The sequence below is a fragment of the Alosa pseudoharengus genome, unplaced genomic scaffold (genome assembly GCF_046254945.1).
Source record: "Alosa pseudoharengus isolate Yale_2024_CS ecotype anadromous, Long Island Sound unplaced genomic scaffold, YU_APseudo_1.1 YU_APseudo_1.1_scf_10, whole genome shotgun sequence".
NCBI lineage: Eukaryota > Metazoa > Chordata > Actinopteri > Clupeiformes > Clupeidae > Alosa > Alosa pseudoharengus.
Genome location: NW_027468565.1, coordinates 23,416,858 through 23,435,033, shown reverse-complemented (window position 1 = coordinate 23,435,033; position 18,176 = coordinate 23,416,858). Strand labels below are relative to the sequence as shown.

The following is an 18,176-nucleotide window of genomic DNA, read 5'->3' as shown; positions in this document are numbered from 1 at the left end:
TTGGCATGTAGCAAAATGTCATTTATTGGTAGCAGTATTTGACATGTATGTCACTGACAACTGTTACACAAGTGTGTTTAGAAAGTGTCACCTCTCCTTAGAAAACAGTAAAACAATGCTAAGGATCAGTGACCACAGGCATTCCTGCACTATGTACAACATCAACATGGATACAGCTGAAAGAGCTATCACATTCATTTTGAATTGCAGCACTGTTACACACATACACACACAAATATAGATATATAAATACTCTGTAAAACAATCAAATACTGTGTTTTATGTAATATTATGCATAGTGACAATGGCTTTGAAGTGAAAATTAACCTTTTCAAATGAAAACAGGTAAGAACAATACCTCCCACAAGTGCAACTGAATCTCATGCACAGGTCATAATTTGGCAATTGCATCAACTAGTATGGACTCACTAATATACAAATCAACTTTCTAATCAGTAACTGATTTTAAAAAAAAAGCCAGGAAATATACTTGAATATCAGGATATGCAACAATATTCATTATATGAATCACAATAAATAAATAAACCTGTTTTCAAAATAGATTTCCAACTACTTTTATAACAAGTAAATAAAAGCTTAGCATGAGACACACTTCAGTATCCTGGACCATGAAGCTGCTGAAGTGTTTGTCTGTAAAGGCAATGATTTGTCTTAATTCATACTGGTGCACAATCTATTAAGTTATAAGTAAGGAGATGAAGTGTAGGATCCTCTTACGAATGAGAAAACCTCAAAAGATGGGGCAGAAATCCAACTGAAACCTGGCATGCAGCATTTTCTCTAGGTATAGAGAAAACCCCAACAATGTCAATGTACACAGTACAGAATTTCAGCAGGCAAAAACCCTCTTTGTAAAACATAGAGCCACACATTTCACAACACATGTGAACAGTTAAAAGCATGAAACATACACAGAGAAGATTTTTTTCCCAACTACTTTTAGGAATCCAAATGCTAACTCAACCACAATCACAAATAACAATCAGCCTCAGGAAAGCGACACTACAACTCAGAGAATCTGTTCCAAACAAATGTGTGGACATTGGTAAAAAACACTAACCTATCTCTGGACACAGAAGAAATCTGTAGCAAGCAATTCAACAGTACAGAGAGTAAATGAGCACAATGGTTGATAAAAAGGTGGAAACACATCACAATGTATTTGCTTGTTAGCGTTTTGGAGCCCAAAACTCTCTTCAATACAACTATCTGCTTTCCAAAGACATAGAAAGACATATTGTATAAATCTAAAAAAGGTCAGACATCATTCACACAAAAAACAGCCACAGCCCCCTCCTCCACATACCTAGCAACAATTAATCTGATGAATGGTTTCTGTTCATCTTTAGTGAGCAAGACTATTATGTCTTTCAGTTTGTTTTTTGTATACTTATACATTATTACTCTCATAACTTTTCCAGGAATATGTCTAAGCCACTCATTTTAGATGATACTTGAAGAGTTGACCTTTTTATACAGTAATGTTCTGTCTATTACCTGCATCGTGAATAAACCATATGATTAATGAAATGCAAATTAATACTTGCATATTAACCGCAGTGCCCAATGAATCAGATTTAATCAAAGAGAAGAGTGAAGAAAATAAATGAATTCCCATGTACAGCCCACCCCTGTGAATTAACATCATAGCTAAAGATTTTTAAAAAAAAAAACATGAATGTATAAACCTTAGTTAATAGGCGGGAAATTACGGTAAGTTTATTGGACTCAGGACACAGACACACACTCACTCACAGCTTCATTTTAATAAATTATGCCTGCATTAAAAAAACACATGAATGAAGTAATGTTGCTAAGGTCGGCTGCCACAAACTGCAAATAATGTTTAAGAACATCTGAAAATGTCAGCCTAGTAGTGTGCCTGGGATGCTTTAATCCTTTGATACACTTGGTAAGGAAAAATACTTGAAAGGGGGAAACTTCCATAAATATGCAATAAACTGATAAGTGAGACTATTTAAAAGAACCTTTATAGTGTTTTCATTGTGAGGGGAAATACGTACACCTCTAATGCACCAATATGGACTATATAGTGGAAGAGGTTCATACATACATCTTTGGATGGGTCCACTTACTGGGCTGATAACGAAGAAAGCCAATGAGCTTGCAGGATGAGCATTGGATATAGTAAACATCTCTCTCATTAACCAACACTGGACTACTAAACTCCAAGAATGATCTTCATGTAATTATAAATAATAAAGTCCAATGATGGGTGTCCCTTGGTACTAAAAAGTATGTTACGCCTTCTAGGTGTCTGTAATGCATCACTTGTAGGTAGCTGATTATAGCGCCTTCATTAGATTCATCATTGAGAAAGCTTGTGCATAATATCTGTACAAAGCAAACCTTACATGCTTCATGTAATATGCCGCTTTTCAAAGAACAGGAGAATTAAATATGATTAAGATCTAAAGTGTTCTCCATAATATAATACAGATTGGTTTATTCCCCAACCTTGTATGTAATTGTATGTAACAGTACATATTAACACCGCAGGGTTCTCAGAATAAATTACAAATGTTGTAACATACAAATTAATCCTCAGTGTCCCCAAATGCAATCACAGGCATTTGCCACTAGCAATCCATGCAGGTGAGAAGCATATATCAAACGAATCCCCAGGAAGTGATATGGTGAAGACTGACCAATAACATGACAGACCATAAGACATATTGTGAGACATCTTCTTCCAACACTGGACAACGCTGCCCATCAGTTGGAATGTTACAACTCAAGGCACACCTTTTTCGCGGAAATAGATCACACGTACAATAAAATAGCCATGACCATTTTTGCCATGCACTTTAAGTATAAATATTATTTTTCCTTGTAGGCACCAAAATATTATGGTAAAAAAAGATATACCTACTTACAAAATGTAAATGTAAAGCACCACTTCTTCAGGCGAAGAAGTTTTCTTTTCTTCACATACTTGGCGCCATGTACAATGATTTTTTCCCCCAAGGTATAGAAAACAAAGAGTTTTTTTTCCCAAGGTATAGAAAACAAAAATAAATCAGCCAGGGTTTGTGGGTGTTTAAAGACACCATCAGTGGGAGTAAAGATGTGCATCAACGTCCCCCGAGACTCAGCTCAGGTCTCTGTTCCTTATGTGGACGTAGCCAAGGATAAGCTCTCCAGTGACTGCCCAGGCTAACAGGCTGTGCCAAGGCAGAGAAAAAAGATTCTAGCAAAAGAGCCACAGACAGGTGTGTGACTCTGCCAGTGGATGCCACTCTGGCTTGTTGGCATCCATGCTGCCACTGCCGACGGGTCCGTGGTAAGGTCAAGGCGACGGCGATTTGCTGACGTCCGAGGTGGCCGATTCCTCCTCGATGGTGGGGGCGGGGACAGTGCAGTCCGCCGCAATGCTGGGCTGGGTCTCCTGCGTGTCGTTGGAGCACGGCGAGATGGAGTTGTTGGACGAGCCAAAGTGGTGGCGTGTGTCCACCGACAACAGCATGGGTGTGCCGCTGCGCTTAAGAGACTCGCTCATGGACACGTGCACGTCCTCGGGCGTGACGCCCAGGTCGGACGGCGACTTGCGCTTGATGCGCTCGTACGCCTTGTCCTGGCTCTCCGGGAAGGTCTCGCTGTCCTGGAAGCGGCCGAGCAGCCAGATGAAGAACCCGAACAGGACGAAGGCGGCCAGGCTGGGCACGAAGGCCAGGCACTTGATGTCCAGGCTGGCGCCCACGTAGCGGCTGTGCAGGAACATGTCGCTGTGGACGTAGGTGATGTTGGTGCGCGGGTCCACGTTGCTGGCGCGCCACTCGTAGGTCAGCGTGCTGCGGTTGAAGTTGACCAGGGTCTCCGGCTCCTCCACGGTGAAGATCTTCTCCCCCGGGCCCACGTACTGACCGTACTCGTAGGGCTTGTAGAAGATCTGGTTCTTCCACATGTTGAGATCGAGAATCAGAACCAGGAAGATGATCCCATAATTAAACCATTTGCCTGACAGAGAAAAGAAGAGATGAACCAAAAGAGCTATTAAATCTTAAGAAAGGCTTTGGTTCTTTTTGAAAGACTAATATGGTATGATCTAAAAAACACATAATAAACAAACAAACCAACTGCAGTATTTATTTCATAAAAACAATGTCTCCATGTCGGTGTCCATGACTGACATACAAAGGATAGTCATTAAAAAGACTTTCGTCGACACAGAATTCCCATGATACACTGGGTTTCTGTGGCTATAATCAGTCACTTTGACAACGGCAGAGCAGGACGTGAGCAGGCATTACTCACACCGAGCAGCCGGATAACAACCGGCACATAAAGCTCTAAAACTGCAATCAATTTATCCAGTAATAAACCAGGAGGCTCCATGCAGAAATGGAAAATGAGGTCCCTCAGTATCTTTTAATGAACTTCATATTCAAAGCACTCACGTACTCCTATTCCCATAATGCTCAGTGACTGCACAGAGCATAGGGGTTAACAGCCCAGTGCAAATCGCTGAATGGGTGAGCTATTTAACGCTTTACTTGGGGAACATCGAGATTCCTACGGGGACTCAAAGCATGCAAGAGGACTAAAACAAGGACAACGAAGATGGTTGTAATGGGAGCATACTCCTCTAAAGGATTAACGCCTTAAGTAGGAAATAGACATGTCAGTGTGATTACAAATATATAATCATCAAGGAGACAATGCTTATTCAAACCCGAATCCACAGAAAAAAGAACTCTCCTTATGCCTGTGCATTCATTCAATAGCCATGCAATGCATGCAGTGTCATTAAATTTATCGTGAGGTTTTATTATCTTGAATATGTGGTGTTGTATCATAAAATGTCTTCACATAAAAGTCTTCATCATGTAAATGAGAGGGTCAGACCAGGGTTCATCCAGTTGTACCTGTTATGTGGATGTGATACTCGTCCTTAAAGAACTTCTTGCAAACAGGAAGCTTTACTTTGACATGAGTGGTGGGCATTCCTGGAAGATTCATGTCCAGGTCACCCATAAAGTGTGGAAACTCCCAGTCCTGCAAACCAAGGCAAAGTCAGTCATTTGCAGCAGCGTTACGAACTTATTTACTCACTCTCATAGAGCACCTTACCATGCATACAGAATCACAGGCTCAGTCCCTGCCCGGTCACTGCAAGTGCCTCATGCTTAATCATCCTTATATGGATATTTGATTTAGTTTTATTAAGTATATTTATCTTCTACTGTCTTTATTGTTCAGTGGTGTTTTTTTTTTTATTATATACTTATATTACTTTTTCTGCTGTAAGTGCATGTTGTGTGTGATGTCTGTATGCTATTGAGACCTTGAATTTCCCCTTGGGGATCAATAAAGTATCTATCTATCTATCTAACTCCATAGCAGCTTGTAAGACGGGTGTCACTTGCGCTCAAGCCTTTTCGGTGCTCACAGTCCAGGGCCAAAGGGTCAGAGAGACTGGCTGGGCCACTTCAAAGAGACTAAACCCAGGGATGACCGGAGCACTCAGAGAACTTTTTAACTTTTTTATTGTGGTGCACAATCGACTGACGTTTCGACGTACTGCGTCTTCCTCAGAGTCAGAGTCCATAGCAGCTTGTTTCAAATAAACAGAATTACCGGAACTATATTATATGAACAATAGGTCTAGATGCCCATTACTTGTCTGCCATTAGCTTGGTAAGATCTGCTTAACAAGAAATCAAAAACTCAATTTAAGCAACTAGAACACATTTCAGGCTTATGTACATGGATCATATGGGTGTTCTATGAGTATAAACTCAATCAAATCCCAATAACAAACACTATCTTGTTTTACTACAGGTATTTAAGTTACCGTTGCTGCATTGAGCTACTGTATAAATCAGTTTACTTCGCTTCTGTAACAAACAACTTTGCTCAGAGTACCAAAAGCACAAATGGTAATTCCAACTGGGCTGCATTCGGTGCACTTGTCCCTGAGGGTAAACAGTAACTGATGGACCTCACTGTGCCATTGTGTTTGACATTCGGCAGATCAAAGGCTGGGATGCGCACAGCACATGGGTCCTGAGGCTCTGTGAACTGGGCCTTCCTCATGTCACAAGACATCAGCCCAAAAAGCTTCAGTAGTCACAGAATCAGCAAACCGCCCCACACCCCACCCTCCCCCGCAACCCCACCCGCCTCCACCAACCAGTCTTCAGAGAATTTCTTAGGGTTTTGGAGGAGAACTTGCTGCAATGTTAATAATGCATCACAAGGATAAGGCATCTAGACAGAGTTAGGTTCTGCTTATGACATGAAGAAAAATCAAAGCTGGCATTTATACTTCCTGAACTTCTTGCACATTCTCAGGACAGACACAGCTATAAAAAAACAGCAAAATGTTCCTGCTTTATGCAGTTGATTGCATGGCCTATTCATTAGCCAGGTAGAAATGTCAAAGCCAAAGTGTGAGCAGTCATGGTAAGCTGAGTGGAGATGGCTCCAGTTGGACACCGATAATGGAAAAAAGACCAGCCTCGTCCAGCTTATTAGGCACGACATTTACTCAGCACCATTTCCTCCAGCCAAAATTAGGAGCAACCAGATGAAGCAAGCCCGCCAGATGACAGCAACAACATCCATGGTAGCTAGTCTTGAACAGTCTCTCAACCACACACTGAGCCTGTGAAAGTGGTGCTGTGCAAAATAAATAAATAAATAAATACAATACGGGACAATGTAAACAGTGGCGGTGCAGAGAGGCACTCTGAGAGGCATCACATGAGCAGCTCTGGTAAAGCCTCTGGCAACACAACAGCTGGTGGGGCATCCACAGCTGGCTGAGTCGCAGGCAGCTTAATTGGGCTCTGAATAAAATATCAGCGCCTCCGACAAAGACAGGAGAAATTAACCGTCACACTGAGGCAGGCACAGATGAAGGTGAGTGGAGCCATTTTGGATCCAAAGCCTGTTGAGGGCCCCCACCCTCCTCCTGACTGCAATGAAGTGTGTGCCCGGCGGGGGTGGGTGGGTGGGTGGGTGGTGGTGTGGGTGTTCATGTCGTAAAAGTCGCGAGTAATAGAAGTCGTAAATAACACACGTAAACACCTTTACAGGAGATGGCCATCATAGCCGGAGTTGGGGTGTGCTGTTTACAGATTGCATGGCAGACGATTGGGAGACTGACACCATGCAAATGAGGATGCCATGATGTGCAGTCCTTCTGTAAATTCTCAAGGAGGGAGCAGGGAAATAGGGTGAAGGCACCGAATTCAATAACTCTTCATCTCAGTCCAGCTCTGAGGGATATAAAATGATGGCGGAACAGAAACAATTAAAACTGTGTGAGACAGGCTAAATTGCGAACCGTGTACGAGCACATGCTTGCATCAATCACGGTGTGCTGCGGTGATGAGCTTCGGATATTGATTTATTACTTGAATTAAATCCAAGAGGGCTCAAAGGTGCTCTTTAAGTGGTTCAATGGTAATTAACAGAAGGGGGCTTCCACAGGCTACGAATTTAGCCTGCCATCATAGCAGCTAACTTTAACAACCAAACCACTTCAATCAAACATGATCTGTGTCATTTTTTTAAATTACTTCACAATTGGGCATTGGGCAACTGTGCCATCAAGCCGCGATGCACAATTAGAATGCAGAGTATATCTATAATATGCTAACAAAGAAAAATAAAGGCTAACAAATTAGTGTGAATTATTTCTATGTGCCTGACGGAGAGTACATATTGGGTATCTCTATGGCTATGTATGGTTATGGCTATACAAATAACCTCAGAGTTTGTGGCAAAACCCACAAAATACATACAACTCAGACGGTAAATAAAATATCTGAATCCTATGTCCAGCTGACCTGCTATGTCCAGTTGCCCTGCTGGAAAAGAGTACTGGAGAGAACATGAGCAAAAATAATCTGCCTACGCTGAGTTCTCTCTGAAGTGCCTCTGTGACTGTAGGGTGGAAGAGAGAGAGAGAGAGAGAGAGAGAGAGAGAGAGAGAGAGAGAGAGAGAGAGAGAGAGAGCAGGAGCCAGCTAATGGAAAAGGAGGCAGACAAAAGGGACGGAAGCAGGGAGAGGCAACGGAAGAGGGGCACATTTTAATTGGCCACCGGGGAGAGAGAGAGAGAGAGAGAGGGATAGATAGAGAGAGAAAGAGATGGGGCACTCACCTGCATGACAATGAGCAGGTCAAAGACCAGGATGAAGGAGGCAAGGAAGGCGCGCGAGACCTCATCGCTGGGCAGGAAGCCGCGGTTTAGGTTGTCCCAGCTGATCCAGTCCGTGCTGATGACCAGCACCACCACCGACGTCAGGGAAATCAGCACTGTCCTGCAGGGATGCCACCCACACAATCATGGACGCGCACACACACGCACGCACACACACGCACACACACGAGGGCATCTTGAAGTTAATCTAGAAACAAAACTATAATGGGAAAGTACTGTAAATACTCACAGGATCATAAGCAGATAAACAGGCCTATACCCTGATAGCAATACATTTATGGTTAAAATGGATAATAATTTAACTTCAAGACTACTTTTAGTTAGCCATGTAACCCTTCATGGTTTTAAACAAAGACCCCATCCCCTCCCCCAATGGAATGCTAATGTGCTGGTTTAAGGCCTATCACTTACACAAGACAAAGGATGCTACCTTGATATAATGTATCCATGTATCATGAAATGTAAATGTATTCATGTCTGGTATCATTCTGATAGTCTCATTACAAGGATTTTAATGATGTGATTGTGAGAATGTTTGGAACATTCTATAAGTGATATTTCTGATATATAAGATATCTCTCCTCATGCTATTCATATAGGTGTGAAGTGGGTGTGAGTAGGTGTGTCTGATGCCAACTGGAGAGCCAACCAAGTGGGATTGTTCTTGGCGCCATTTTGTTCTTTGTTTAAAACATTTAAAAGTAACTAAACTGAAATGAGATTTAGATTTTAGATTTCTAGACTTGGACTAAGGATGTAGCGGAAGAGAGGATAAGTTGGCTACAGGCCAACCTAGGCCTTTCAGGTCTGGGCTAGGCCTACATAGACCATAGACCTTTTTTTTGTACTCTCTCTCAGCTTGTAACAGAATAAACCTGATTCCTGTCTAAGATCAATATTAAGTAATTATTCACCACAATTACTTTCAACCCACACACACACACACACACACACACACACACACGCACACACGCATATACACACACACAAACACACTCCCCTCACACATCTCTGCTGCAACACCTACACAGCACACTCTGACCACATAAAAAGTCCGGGTGTGAGAACAGCTTCATGGATTACATGGATTTCACACATGCTCTAAAATATCAAGACATGTCAGGTGTCACGGTAGGCTTAGCGGATTATGGAGAGCCTGCAACACACTGTTACCGAACTGCTGCTGCGTAAAGAGCTAGCAGAGGCCAACATGGGCCAGAGGAAGGACCCGTCACCCGGCCTTCCACAACCTGCCCTCCCTCTACAGACAAATCATTATTTGGGTGCAAATTGCTCCCTCTTTTAATAATGAAGTGAGTGTGGATTAAAGGCATGCGATGTGATTACTCCTGTTTTACAAAACGGCTGCATATGTCAGAAGTGATTAAAAGTGTCAGAGCACTCCAGCAATGGGGTGCTCTGAAAAGCTCCTGATTTGGGATTTTGCATGAAAAATAGGTGCAGTGTGAGTGGAATAAAAACATTCATGATGATCTCAGGTCTGCTTCAGAAAGTAATGATGCAGAGGGGTCATATATTCAAAAAGTTAAAAGTTCATTGAATAAATGTGATGCCTTGGCTTACATCTTGATGACCTACATCTGTAAATATTAGAGACTGGGTGACACTCCGTAGAAATAAGTGATTTCCTTATTGAAGCCAAATAGAGCACAGATATTCTGAAACATGAATAACACATGTAATGGACATAGTGTGTGTGTGTGTGTGTGTGTGTGTTGTAAACAATTAGATAAGTATATGCAGTTATCCCAATCCGTGAATTAGTGAAACACACTCAGCACACAGTGAACACACAGTGAGGTGAAAAACACACTAATTCCGGCACAGTGAGCTGCCTGTAACAACAGCGGCGCTCGGGGAGCAGTGAGGGGTTAGGTGCCTTGCTCAAGGGCACTTCAGCCGTGCCTACTGGTCAGGGTTTGAACCGGCAACCCTTCGGTTACAAGTCCGAGGCGCTAACCAGTAGGCCACGGCTGCTCACTATCTAGTCATATCTAGTCACTCATTCCCTCAAGTGCACCTTGCTACAGTATAAGCATGTCAATTATGTCAGATCTTTCAAATGAAAAATAGCAAATTTCATTCACATTACATTTTTCGGCCTTTCACATTTCTAATAGAGAAGGAAGGATCCTGATTTAATGAGAAACATATGAAATACCAAATCAATTGAAGGCCCAGCACCACTCACTCCAGGTTGCATAATTTAAGACTCACTCCTGGAGCTTCTAAAATGAAGCCCACAAAGTGTGAATAGAGTGGTCAGATGCGGCTGAGGCAACGCAGGGTGGCTTTCATCAGCACTGGTCTTCCCCAACACCGAGCTTCAGCATTCGAGATAAGACAGAACTAATTGGCAATTAGGCCTCTGTTTTGCCCAGGGATCTGGAATCTCCACTGTGCACAAGATTACCTCTTAACTAAATGTTAACATCAGAAGAGCAGGTTCAGCCCATGGAAACCTATGCATTGACCTCTTACTTGTGTTGCCTTTGCTTAGACTTACTGCTTTATTATGTATTATGTTCATAATGTTCTTCTAATTATTCGCTGGATCCTGTGGTAACATATTACTATTCCATTATTGCCTTCCCTTTAAATCTAATCATGAAGGCGTAAATAATGTTATTGGGATTAACAATTGAATAAGGTTTTTGTGTTAATCTAATTTGGTGGTTTGAGTGATTGTCAATACAGAGATCTCATCAAATGTGGGTTCAGTTTACCATAACCCACAATACACAACAGCATATTGGTTCTCAGTGGGATTGCCGGCGCGTTTTAATGACAACTTCACGGATGTGTTTCGCTGTCGCGGGGTTAAAGACCCCGCGTTGTAAGGGGAGCGGCGGGGTCGAGTTGGCATAGCGACCTTGCGATGTTGATTGATTTTGCTCTCCCTGTTCTGCTAATTAAAGGTGCAGACGCTGAGTGGAGGGAGATTAACAGCGCTATTGACTCGCCGCAACCCCCACCGCCCAGGAGCACGGCCTCACGCCACGGCTCCCAGGCGAGCCGCGAATACAGGTCTGCCTGTAAACATACAGATATCAGTGCACCCACACAGATGTACAGACTCACAGCAAACAGAGAGCACAAAGAAACACGCACACACGCACACACACGCACACACGCACACACACACACACACACACACACACACACACACACACACACACACACACACACACAAACACACAAACACACACACAAACACACACACACACGGTGTGGGTAGACAATACAAGCTTGTGATGTACCCACCTACATACAGTATTCATCAAAGCTCACTAGAGCAGTTCTATATGGGGAAATATTTATGTTATGCTCCGGCTCATTTCACAGAGGAGAGAGAGTATCTCTATTGTCTTATGAACATACGCACACTGAAAAAATATCACTGCAAGGGTCCCAGTAGACATACACTTGAGATTTTAAACAACACCAAGTGTACATGCTATGATGTGTTCCTGACATACCAGAAGAGGACTATTCTGTTGTTCCCTTTCTTCCAGAATCTTCTGGCGGCTTTGCCCCAGTCTGGGTACAGCTCATCTTGAAGCATCATATCCGTCACCTGCATAGTGAAAGAGGGTGTTATATAAACACAGGGTCATATACGTCTGTATATGTCACACCAAATGCAAGTCTTTTTATTATACCTAAAAGTGATGAGAAATGTTACAGGGAGGAAGGAAGTTATTTATTTATAGCAGTAATATTCGTTTTCATTTCATTGCTAAAATCAGAAAAACTGAAATAGATCCTGCTACTCAAATGACATGGCCCACTTCTTTCTTATTACGCTTTGACAGAACAGATGTCAAATTGAAAGGTTATGTATTTTCTAGGGTTGTCAAAATAACTGATTAATTTCGATTCATTAATTTGAGAAAAAATGACTGATTAAAAATTGTGCAGATTAATCGATTCCGTATGACCTTTGACCCCGAGCCGTTCTAGTCAGTAAAAATTAGACTGTTAAAGAGAAGAAAACGTGCTGCCTGGATCATTGATTGGAACATTTACTTTTATAAAATGGCCTGATGGTGTTGATAAAAAATAAAATGTTGAAAATAAAGTCCTCTGCAATGTCTGCAGCAAGGAATTTGCATATCACCGGAGTTCATCAACTCTATAGTCACACATTAATGCAAAGAAATAAGTGTTGACATTGAAGGGAGTGTTAATTAATTTTCATTGTGTCCCCTAGGTTATATCTGTGGCCTGAAATGCCTTGTATGTGAAAAAAAAAACTTCTTCCTGAAGCACATTTGAATTTATTTCCTCAGCATATTAGGTCATATCATAGATTATTATGCCAATTATTTGAACAGTGAAAATAATAATAAAAGAGTTTTTGAACTTTATGTCACTAATGCTGATTATTCAATGATTCATTTGAATTTAAATATTTAAAATACTTTCACAGCAAAACATATATATGCGATTAATTTAGATTAATTAATCACAGAGTATGTAATTAATTAGATTTTTTTTTTATCAAGTGACAGCCCTAGTATTTTCAGTCAGGATAGATAAAGCTCAATCAAAAAGATAGAAACAGACAGAAATCTCCTGTAATGAAAAATGGCCATTACACTGAATGTAAAAAATGATTCTCTATTTGGATGTTGTTGTTGTGTATGAAGAGCCAGAGGGTTAAAAAAAACACACTTGAGCACAAGTAAAATCAATTTAGCAGTCGTGGCACGCTTTGACAGCCATGGCGTTGTTAGGGGAAAATGCGGCTTTCCAGCTAATCATTAGAGGTAATTAAGCTAAGTCCTTCCCCTCCGATGCGTATCTGATTTTAATGCCTGTCTATGCAAATCCACACTTCTGGTGAGACATCCAAGCCAAGGTTACTCTGCCGATAGATCAACTCCACCCTGGGGGCGGAAGCAGGAGCAGGCCGGCACAGGATGTCACTGTGGCCCGTGTGTGTGTGTGTGTGTGTGTGTGTGTGGGGTACAAAGTGTGTGGGTGTTTGTATGTGTGTACGTAATGTGAGAAGAGTTGGTGTTTATTTGTGTGTGTATGAGTGTGCGTGTGTGTGTGTGGTGTGTGTGTGTGGTGTGTGTGTGTGAGTGTGTGTGTGTGTGTGTGTGTATTTGTATGTGTTTGTGAGTGTGTGTGTGTGTATGCATATATATATATATATATGTGTGTGTGTGTGAAGGTTTGGGTGTGTTTGTGAGTGGACGGGTGGTGTGAGGTGTGTGGGTGCTGATGCAAAACAGGCCCTTCCTGTCCGCTCGTCTGAGGATGACGCAGCTGGGGAAAAAAAGCGAGCCAGAGGTCATCTTGAAAGTGCCTTGTTGAATTAATGGAAAGTGCAGGAGGAGGGGGGAAAAACATCTCCACTAATGTCTGGATTCAGCACTTTCCCTTCCCTGGCGCTCTCCCTACCCCTCCCTCCACTCCCCTTTTCTCCTTCTACTGCGGGGTGGGCCGGAATACTAATGGGCATCCAGAGAACGCTTGTCAAGTTCACCCCCCTCCGCCTGGTGTCAAGACTGCAGTCACTCCATGGGCTCCTTGCTCCCAGTGGACCCCCTCCCCCATCTGCTGAGAGAGAGTGTGTGTGTGTGTGTTTGTGTCTGTTGAATCAACTTGGATGCTATTGATAAGATAAGGCACTTTGACCACATCGATCTGCCTTGGGATTGAACCTGACCCCATCACCTACTGTGACCTCTCAGCTACCAGAAAACCACAATGGTGTCTGATAAGGCCGATGCATCACATAGCTTTTGGAATGCTTCAAGTCGGGTTCACATTGTACGCCGCAATGCGCTCACTGCGCGCTCGCCGCTAGGTTGCTCTTGGTTAAGTTAATGTCCCAAAGATTTTTTGATGCTGATGCTGCCGGGCTCACCGCAAAATAACTGAATTACAGCGCGCCACGTTGGTAATGGTTCAACTTTGACCGCGGCACGTGCAAGAGCGGCTTAGCGGCAAAATGGCACCTGCACTGCGCTTTGCTCAGCGCAGCGGCAGGCCAATTCTTACGCGTGCAAGCCATTGACAATAATGGGTTTCATAGCGCAGTGCTGTGCTGCAATGTGAACCCGGCTTCAGGCTATTTTCTAGTTACTGTTGGTCTTCTGGTAGCCTAAGCAATAAATGAATATTGCTGAGCAGCAGGCTAAAGTTAAATTATAAGTAAAGATTCACCCACTGTGGTGGAAGTTGCCTATTTAAGAGCTTAATAATGTTAGTACATGTTTATTTCATTATGGATGCCAGCATGTCTGCAACACTGTTATGGAATGTTTAATAATCTCACATATAATCCCTATTTGACTCTTGACAGGTGTAAGCTGTTTGAGATGGTGAAAGTGACGGCATTCTCACCATCCAGGCTGTGACAAAGTCTCCCATCCATGTGCCCACTGCAGCGATCTTCATGAAACTCTCATTCCTGATGCCCATGTACTCTGTCACCATGTGCGGACTGTGGGAATAAGAGAGAGAGAGAGAGAGAGAGAGAGAGAGAGAGAGAGAGAAGAGTTCAGGGAAAAGAATGGCGCAGCTAAGTGCCATGATGCTAGCTGTCAGAACCAATCAATTTCAATGTGCCACCGTAAACAAAGTGTGGTGAGAGCCTTACCTACAGAGAATGAATCAGCCACAGCTGCAGCTAGACTCTAATGTACTTCACCTGATTGTACATCGGATGCTATCACTATTACTATTGTGTGTAGTATTCAACAGAAATATGACCATGGCAATCTATAGTGAATTATGCAAGCTTTGTGCAAAAGGTCACACAGTCCAAAAAAGATACTTAATCATGAGATGGTAAAGTTACTGTCTGCAGCACTTTTTGCACTAGTTCAGCCTCGGTGTTGAATAATTACAGTAGTATAATTATAACAAAGATGGCATTGAAATATCATAACTTAATTTTTGCTTATTTGCTTATTTGCTTATTTGCTTTTGGAACAAAACATCACATTTATATAACCCAGGTTCTTTGATATCAAAAGATCAAGTCCAACGCTCTGATAAACAATTGTCACACAAAATACTGATTAAATTACATGTGCAATACAAGCTTTAAATCCTTCTTATAGGCGTTTATGTGGGTGGAAGGCAAGATTCAAGTGCCTCTCTAATTTATTTCTGGAGAAGAATCCTTTTGCTGCCAATTAGAACAAAGCACCCCTCCCGTCTCCCATCTCACTGAAGCCTGGCACCAGGTGCATGGCAAAATCTTTGTTCAAGCGCCAGAAAGCGCTGCTAAGCACTGGGTGGCTGGAGATATAGTCATTTGAAGACAAAAAAAGGTTACTAGCAGGAGCCCTAAAAAAGTTTCCATTTCAAAGACAAAAAAAAAGTTTTTTTTTTTCTTCCCATAAAGCTATGCTGCAGGAACATCATGGGTTTGATCAGGCATCTGTGCTTTGGGCCAGAAGCGTGCCGCACATTGTTAAGGCCCATCACTCTGTTTCCCCTTCGCGCAGGTTGAGCAGAAGCATCAGCTCAGGGTCTTGGGCCCACGCGGCATTCTCCACTTGAGGTGGTGTCATGTTGAGAAAGTGGGTCAGCCCTGCTTTTTTACAGCGACTCCAGCCTCGGTGTCTGCAGCAAGGTCTACTTGACAGACGTAGGATGGAGGAGGGAGGGAGGGAGGGAGAGAGAGGACCGTGTTGAGGTGGAGTGCTTCTTCTCTTTCATGTCGCCCAGACGAATGTCAGTGAACGGAATAAAAAAAAGCCTTCGGGTAATTCAACTTAGAGGTCAATCGGCCCTTCTCTGTCTTTTTCATTGTCTGGGTGCAGAATAGGCAGGGTCTCTGGCAAAGACAGAAACCTCAGTGAGACACACTGATAATTGCTGTATCTACTCAGCATCTCCATCTGTGTTTCTTAGAATGTAAATGAGATCTTTCCAGATACTTCTTCAGTCCATACCTACAACGTATCGAGTGGCCTTGTGACAAATGGATTCTGTATGTTAAAACACGTTCACCGTGAGGCACTCCGGGGGTAACACACAAGACGGCCGCGCCACAAACACTCGACGCGATCTCGAGCGCTTATGGCGCACTAATCCCATTATCCCATTAGCGAACTGAGACGCCTTTAATAAGCCTTCAGCTGAAGTTCACGTTAATTGCTCCGCCCGTCTTCGGAGTCATTAGCGCACATTACTTTACATAACGAAGACTTTCAGTTGAAAGAAAAGAGGGCGGTGCCAGGCTTGTTATGTCATGAAAAGAGAGAGAGAGAGAGAGAGAGAGAGAGAGAGAGAGAGAGAGAGAAGGTCTGGACAGCATCAGAGAGGTTGGTTTACGACTGTGTGTGCGTACAGCAAGGAAAATACCGCTCAGTGACAAATCCTGTCCAACAACTTCACCAGGGGAAGGGGAAGGGAGAGCTGGGGGGGGGGGGGGGGGCTGTAAATCATACCCCATCAATACTCCATTTATTAGGCCACCGCGACAGGCCGCCATTAATGTAAACGTGAGGCGCATGGTAACTTATCACCTCGCCTTACCGACAAATAAACCCCCCTTGATTAGAATGGGGATTTAGATCTGCATTAAGTCACTTAGATGCTTAGCAGCTTGGACGATGTCCAGTTTCCAAGGAGATCCCACGGGGAGCAGTTTCCTTGGGGTAATCAATAACCCCAGGCGGGGTTGTGGTGGAGTCTGTCAAGCATGGCAGCGGCTAAATCAGTGTTATGGCACACATCACAGAAAACACTCTTCCTTCAGGGTATCTAATTGGTTAAATGTTGGTGCAGGGAAGAAGGATTTGGTTTACTTTTTTTTGCCTGCCCTTGAACGGAGAAGGAATTTGGGGACCGCTCGTTCCTTGTGATTAAAGACAGCGGGCTTTGACTTATTCATGATGGCTAAAAATTTAATGGCCTACATGGTGGATGACCTAATGAGAGAGAGTTCAGTGTGCTGGAACATCAGTGTGGTGGATCCATGAATAACCGGGGCCGAATTGACTCGTAAAGCTCAAAGGGAAGTCTAACAGCAGCCCCACACCCGACTCACCAGGCAGCATAATGAGCTTTTTAGGAAAGGAGAAGAAGAGGGCAAAAGAAAACAGTGTGAACTGGTGTTTTTCGCTCCTTTCTAAATTCGCAGCATCTCTCTCCTCTCACATACACTGTAGCTAAGTTGCACTCAATGAGTGTTGAGTGGGCGGTCTCATTTGCAGCACTACTGGGACAAATGCGCTCTGTGCCCTCCTTTTCGTCACAGTCTCTCTTGAAACATGCCACACAGAGGCCACACAGAGAGGACGCCCTGTTCAAGACATGAAATACACAAATCCATGTGCACAACCATGTGCCTCATCTCTCTCTCTTTATCTCTCTCTCTGTCTCTCTCTGTTTTCTTTCTTTTTTTTTTCTTTCTTTCTTTCTCTCTCTCTCTCTCTCTCACACACACACAAACACACACACACACACACACACACGGCTGATGACAGTTTCGGACTGCAGATGCATTTTGTCAATTCCTCCCGACAGAATGGGATCGCACTTCTGTGACCCATCACAAATTAAGACTGGTAGAGGGAGACTTGCTATCACTATACATCACTGAGCACACACAATGAGCCGGCATCACAGCCAGGCAATTATCCGCCGCGCGCAAACTTCCCAGATCAGTCACGGACCTCTGGGATGCCGTTTGTTGTGTGTGCAGGGAAAAAACCTAAGCCAGCGCTCAGTTCTATGTGAGCTCCCTACTGCCTGTTTGCTAATTCATCATAGTCTTGTTCGTGAAAAATTGGTGCTCGCTCCGAAAGGATGCATCGGTACTGTTCGAGGAAAAACCAGGTCGAATACTATCGCGCCTCGACACGCATGACACAAATACCTTGCTGGGAGTTTGGGAAATCAAGGCACCTATGTGTTTTACATCCCCATTTTCTCTGCCGATTATCCACTTTAAAGGTAATTTACTC

General features: G+C 43.2%; 1 protein-coding gene across 4 annotated transcripts in view; it reads right to left on the bottom strand.

The window, feature by feature from the left end:
• tmem117 (transmembrane protein 117) overlaps window positions 1–18,176 on the bottom strand; it is a 47,516-nt gene continuing 29,340 nt past the window's right edge. For all 4 annotated transcript variants that reach the window (XM_076267883.1, XM_076267862.1, XM_076267876.1 and 1 more), the window contains exons 4-8: window positions 14,596–14,695; window positions 11,715–11,812; window positions 8,155–8,314; window positions 4,908–5,037; window positions 1–3,999 (exon numbers count right to left, since the gene is read on the bottom strand). In XM_076267883.1, the coding sequence (XP_076123998.1) occupies window positions 3,332–3,999; window positions 4,908–5,037; window positions 8,155–8,314; window positions 11,715–11,812; window positions 14,596–14,695 (1,156 nt within the window). In that variant the 3' untranslated portion in view covers window positions 1–3,331. The remainder of the gene's footprint in view (window positions 4,000–4,907; window positions 5,038–8,154; window positions 8,315–11,714; window positions 11,813–14,595; window positions 14,696–18,176) is intronic.